Here is a 6,863-nt window from a genome sequence, read left to right on the forward strand (position 1 = left end):
ATGGCCTGAAGCAGCTTAGAAGCTTTTTCAATCGGAACCATAATTAAAGTTTTTGAAAATTAGTAACATGTCAACTAAAAGCATAAAAAAGAAATATATAAATAAATAAAAATCAAGAACTAGTAGTAATTATAAATCTGGAGGGATGTACGATGAAGATTACCCAGGAAGAAGCAGCTGCTATAAATCTACACATCAACTAATGGATAGCAGAATCATAATGCCGGGTACCAACAAATTAAAACAGAAAATCAGAAAATAAAACACACTAAACAAATCTACACATTCAGTTTCTTCTTTGTCTATTCTTCATATTATATTATATTATATATAGGGTAGACATCAAAAAACAATTGAAAAACAACAATTTTTTTTTTTTTTTTGGGTGAATTAAACAGAAAATTGTATACAATGAATCTGAATTGTGAAGCATAAGAAACATAAGCTAGACTTTTTCCATTCACATGAAGATAAAAGTTTTCTCTATATGCAGATTACTGCACTATAAACTTCCTTGCCTAATGTTGAGGCCAAAAAAATTCAAGGTTGGGCCCAAATATATTCTAGCCTAGTACGACACCTAACTTGGGAAGAAACCTGACTTGGGTATGCAAGAGTTCGTCATATGCGCTTGCATGCGTGCCACGCCAAGTAAATATGCAACATGCCAAGCAGAAAGGTCATAACAAGCGAGTAAAATGTACTGGTTCTATGAACCCATGCTCATTGTCCTGTGAAGCTCCATTTTCGCCCGGCCATAGCCCTTACAAAATAGCAAAGCTCAAGCACAGCATGCTAAATAACACGCCACACCAAGCGAAAAATCCTTATTTTTGCACGAAGCCAAGCTACAAGCTTAAGTGGGCCCAAGCCACTCGAACGCCAGGGGCTTGCTAAGCGGGTTGTGGTATGGATGGTTACGAGTATTCACGAGGCTCATTGATGGTCGAAGGAGTGGAAGTTTTGGGCTACTTGGGAGCACCAAAACTCAAGCCCATTCCTTGAGCCTAAACATATTATAAGAGAAAACCCAATAACCCATCACCTTAAGAAAAGGTCCAAATATCTTAGAAAATATCTAATAGCCATAGCCCACAACACTTGAAAATATCCCACATCAGTCAAAATATCTAGCACCTTGCCAAAACCAAGGCAAACCCACGTGAACACAAGATGCTCCCAGCACCTTGTCAAGATCGAGGCAAACCCATACGCACAGGCTGCTGGAAGTTAATCACCTTTTGACCAACACCCATACCCATTCTTTCCTCTGCAAGCACTGGTGAGAAAACAAGAAGGAAAAGCAAGAGGCTCCTCACCTAGATAATTGGGGGCTTCCAGCGCCTATAAAAGGAAACACCTTCTACCTAGCAAAAGGGGGACATTCAGGGAGAACAAGCACCCTCTCTCACTACTGGAACCCTCCAATTTCTAGCTCGTTCTTCCATCTCTTTCCTTTTTCTCCTCTGGCAAATTCATCCAGAGCGAGCAACATCCTCTCACTACTAGAATCATTCAATTTCATGCTATGTTCTTCCATCTTCTTCCTCTCTCTCATATAAACACATCCAGGGACAACAAGCATCACCTCTCACCTCTGGAACCCTTCGATTTCAGGCTTTATTCTTCCATTTCTTCCTATTTTTCTCTTATGGCAAGTCACCCAAAAGCCTAACGAAACTTTCATCTAGCTACTGGAAATCTGCTAAAGCCACCCATTCTTCCACCTTCATCTTTCCCTCTCTCCCCTCAACAAATTCTCACAAAACTCTCTCTCCCCTTACTCTGAACCTTTGTTTCTCATAGAAAATCCAAGCTTTCTCTCTCTCATGCTAAACTCATGAATGCTTAGGTCCCATGCCACAAGTTTCTCATGCCAAGCCTAAATATTTATCTGTAAGCAACTATTGGTTTTGTTGGTGAAGAAAACCAAAGTGCTTCCTAAAGCTCCACAAACCTTTTGAAGCACTCTTGAGGGCTGATTCTTGAACTCAGACACAGGGGCAACTCCAGCCATGTTCTCTTTACAGCAGCCCAGACCTACCTGTAGCTGTCGGAATAAAAAAGCCCTTACACCTAACTTCTATGGTTTTTACTTCCCTTTTATATATAACTTGCATTTTAGGTATTAATATGGAGTTTTAATTACAATTATGGCAGTTAATGAAATGCTTGGAATACATTATAAATAAAATATGAAGTCAAATGGCAACGATGTAATAACATAGGAATACTATGACCTCTTCTATCTTAATGGTCATTTAAGTTTAAAATTGAATTTTACACATAGATTTATAGAATGATGGGTATATGTCTAGAAAATAGAAATTGTTGGGACCTATATTGGACAAACCCTAGATTTTATTAAGAAAACACAAAAGGGCACAACAATACAACAAGAAGTAAAATCCAAACAAGCTCAGTAACAAGGATATAATCTTTTAGTGGAAAATGTTGGGAACATTGACTTATATCATGATTTGATTTTTCTTTACCCTATAAATCAATTTTTTTCTGTGGAAAATTCTTTTGACTGTGTCACTCAAATTGTACAAATATGGTTGTGTGGCTTTTAAAAGGCAACGTGACGTGTGGGATGGGCTGCCAATTTTGAAACTTATTAGCTTCTTTGAGAAGCCGGTGTAGCATTTATGTATGTGGGAAACATTAGGCGGATTGATCCATCAGAGAAGACAAAATAATGGTGTCATTCGGATAGACTTGGGCAATTGATCCGGTGACAAGTCTTTCCGTCATTTGCCAAGTTGGTCCCTTCGGCCTCGTTTATTACGGAAGATTGTCTTGGCATGAACTATGCTAAGAACTTGTATTAGCTGTAATTGGCTTCAGTTGAATAATACTTATCCGATATTTGGTGATGCTTGGAAAGCTTGGAGATAAAGCTACGTTTCCCATATTTTTCCAAAATTTTCTAGGAAATGGAATGGCCCCAAAACGTGCGTGCAAGTTGGCTGACGTGTTTCCAAGTCAAAGAAGGATTCTTTCCTAGTTTGTTTCCTTAATTGTTTGAGATTTTGTTTTGCTTTAGGAGAGTTTTTCTAGGCCTTTTTAGAGTAGGGTTTAGTTGTTTTACACTATATAAGGTGACCCTAAGATTTCTTCATATCATCTCTTCATACCGTCATCTTCCCATATACAACTTTCATACACCGACAAGTATATCTGAGCGAGAGCCAAGAATTTGCTACTGCACTACTTGAAGAGCTTTCAAAGGTGTTCTTGTGGAGATTCTGAAGATCAAGCCCATCGGCCAAATCGGTTTTATGACAATAATTCTCTTGTTTATATTTTCTTATGTCATGAACTAATTTCCTTTGCTAGGGCTACGATGTAGCCTAACCATGAATACTTAATTTTTATAGTTATATTAATTTCTGATTATTATCCCATGTTGAGTATTTGTTATTGTTCTTAATGCTTTGAATATCTGTCCAATATTTAATTGATTTGTTGATCCAAGCGGAGACCGAGAGGAGATGTTTGGTGTTTGCTTCTTGTAACTAATACCGTGTCTTGAATGAGTGCTCGAGAGGGACTAACATGACTCATGTAGTTTTCTTATAGGTTCTCATTGAACTTAATGGGTTCTTGGTTTTCTAAATCTGTTACTCGAGAGAGAATGGGTTGTTTATTCAGAATACTTTTCGTTGAGCCTGAGAGGGGATCTCGAATGAATTAGGAGAAACCAACTATTAGCATGGATAGTAATTAGGGTTAATTGGCTATAAGAATTAAGTGGAATTGGTTATGGTGAAATCGGATGCTCTAGTGTCTCATCAACTTGATTTTCCATCATTAATTAAATTGCTATTTTTCATAATTATTTTAGTTTACTTAAATCAATCAATCTTCTTGATCAACAGTTCAAATAGACTTTTGAATTAATCATAATTGGTAGTTAATAGGAAATTATAGTCTTCGTGGGAACGATACTCTACTTACTTCTATATTACTTGTGCACTTGAATTGAGAATTTGTATCTTGCATTAATATCAATATTGGTACACAAGGTAAGATTTTATACAAAACCTATGTGCTATTCTGAGTAAACAGATCCTAGAATAAAGCTAAATATATTTACATCCTATAATCACTCGATCTCAAGAGTTGACAATATCAGGAGCTACAATCTCTCTCAATAAGATTGTGTAATTGATTTTCCTTTAACACTCCCCCTCAAGTTGGAGTGTGGATGTCAATGACGCCCAACTTGACTAGATGTGTATGAAAAATAGGCGCACATAGTGGCTTAGTAAATAAGTCTACGACTTGCTCCCTTGTTCTAACATAGGAAGTTTTGATTTCTCCCTTCTGAATCCTCTCACAAACAGTGTGGCAACCGATCTCAATATGCTTTGTATGTTCGTAATACACAGGATTTGCCGCTATGTGTAAGGCGGCTTGGTTGTCACATAATAATCTTGCTGGTTGGAGATGCTTAACAGGCAAATCTTCCAATAAATATCGCAACCAACTTAATTCACAAGTAGCTGCAGCCATAGATCGATACTCCGTTTCTGCGGATGAACGAGCAACTGTAACTTGCTTCTTGCTTTTCCAAGACACCAATGAGTTTCCAAGGAAGATACAATAACCAGTCACTGATCGGCGTGTAATGGGGCAACGAGCCCAATCTGCGTCATAATAACCAATTAAATGTAATTCACTTTAGGAAGAAAACATCTAACCTTGTCCAGGAGCTCCTTTAAGGTATCGAAGAAGTCGATACGCTGCATCAAGATGATGTTGTTGTGGATCTTGCATGAATTGACTAAATGTGTTGACAATATATACTATTTCTGGCCTCGTGATGGTCAAATAGATCAATTTCTCAACTAAGCGTCTATACCTCGGAGGTTCGTGAAGTGAATTGCTACCTGTAAGTGTTAGTACCAAATCTGCCTCTATTGGAACCTTCGTGGGTTTAGCACCAAGTAATGCAGCCTCCTTTAATATGTCCAATGTATATTTCCGTTCGCAAATTATGATTCCAGTTTTTGAACGTGCGACCTCGACTCCAAGGAAATACTTCAGAGGTCCGAGATCTTTAATTCGAAATTGACTGCTAAGGAAAGCCTTTAGGTTCTTAATTTCTACCTCTTTGTTGCCTGTAATCACCATGTCATCAACATATAACAATATAATGGCGAGTGAAGTACCATTGACTTGAGTGAACAAAGAGTAATCTGCCTTAGATTGGCAGAAATCGATGGTATGTATTGCCGAAGAGAACTCTCGAAACCAACTTATGGACGCCTGTTTAAGACCATATAAAGATTTATGGAGTTGACACACGACGTTCTCCCCCTGTCGACGACAACCCGGGGGAGGCAACATATAGACCTTCTCTTGAAGTTCGCCATAAAGAAAAGGGTTTTGGACGTCCATTTGATGTAAGGGCCAATTGCGGACAGCAGCCACAGTCAATAGGCAACGCACGGTAATGAGTTTGGCCACCGGTGCGAAGGTCTCTTTGTAGTCGATACCTTCATGTTGGGTGAAACCTTTGGCAACGAGACGTGCTTTGTAGCGTTCAAGAGTGCCATCGGATCGGTACTTAAGTTTGAAAACCCATTTGCAGCCGATGGGTCGTTGTCCGAGCAGAAGAGGAACAAAACTCCAAGTTTCAAGTTTTATTGTCTTCTAGGGTTGTGAGTTCGGCTTGCATCGCGGTAATCCAGTGCGGATTTTGACAGGCCTGCTCATAAGTAGTAAGCTCAACCAAGTGGGAGATATGAGAAACAAAACATTGATATCCAGGAGATAAGCAGGAATAGGAAACATACCGATGTAGTGGATGGCGCGTGCTGGACATGGACCACGAGGGGGCCTTTGTGGACGTGAGCAAGGTTGAGTGATGAGCCATATAATCTTTGAAGTGAGCTGGTGGTTTGGTGAGACGAGTAGAGTGGCGAAGAGGGCTTGGGGAGAAGTGGGTGGTGCAGATGGTTAAGGAAGAGAGGTGTTGGAAGGGACGGGTTCAGGTGGTGTGTTGGCAGGTGCGATGAGAAGGCTTAAGGTGAGAGAGATAAGATTTGGTTGGATTGGTGATGAAGGCTCCAGGTTGGTTTGGGAAATAGGGACCATGGTATGTGGTGAATCAAGCACCATGTGATGCGGGCCAAGATTGGAGGTGGTGTGGTCATGGGAATTGGAGCCATGTGCTAGATGGATAATGGGAGTAACATGCAGGTCGTTTTGGTCTATAGTTGGTGAGGAAGTGTGAGGAAAAATATGCTCATGAAAGATGACATCACATGAGGTAAATAATTTATGTGTGGCTAGATCATATACCTTATAACCTTTTTGGCCAAGAGGATAACCAAGGAAAACACAACAACGAGCACGGACGTCAAACTTATTGGTGGGTGTGAGGTTGGTGGCATAGCTAAGGCATCCAAAAATATGTAAGTGTGTATAGGTTGGTGGTGTGTTGTGCAAAAGTTCGTATGGAGATTTATGAGAGAGCAAGGGTGTAGGCAAACGATTGAGGAGATAACATGCAATTTGGATACTTTCCCCCCAAAATTGTAAAGGTAAGTTTACCTGAAATCGAAGAGCACGGCTAACATTTAAAAGGTGCCTATGTTTACGTTCAACCACCCCATTTTGTTGTGGTGTGTAAGGACAAGAATATTGGAAGGAGGTGCCATATGAGTCTAGGTAAGAACGCATGGACAGAAATTCACTACCATTATCAGCACGAAGAGCTTTAATGTCACATTGAAATTGTGTTTTGACCCAAGAGAAAAGGATTTCAAAATTGTTTGTGTGTCAGGTTTGAAATTCATAAGATGCACCCAAGTAAAACGAGTGAAATCGTCCACAATAGTAAGAAAATA

At 39.5% G+C, this 6,863-nt stretch overlaps 1 protein-coding gene across 1 annotated transcript; it reads right to left on the reverse strand.

Annotated features, from left to right (window-relative positions):
- On the reverse strand, window positions 4,198-5,409 carry LOC109950303 (uncharacterized mitochondrial protein AtMg00810-like). The gene is made up of 2 exons (XM_020568851.1): window positions 4,710-5,409; window positions 4,198-4,655 (listed from the first exon to the last, which is right to left on the reverse strand). Exons 1-2 carry the CDS (start codon window positions 5,407-5,409, stop codon window positions 4,198-4,200), a joined length of 1,158 nt encoding a protein of 385 aa, XP_020424440.1.

This window comes from Prunus persica, chromosome G7 (assembly GCF_000346465.2).
Source record: "Prunus persica cultivar Lovell chromosome G7, Prunus_persica_NCBIv2, whole genome shotgun sequence".
Classification (NCBI taxonomy): domain Eukaryota; kingdom Viridiplantae; phylum Streptophyta; class Magnoliopsida; order Rosales; family Rosaceae; genus Prunus; species Prunus persica.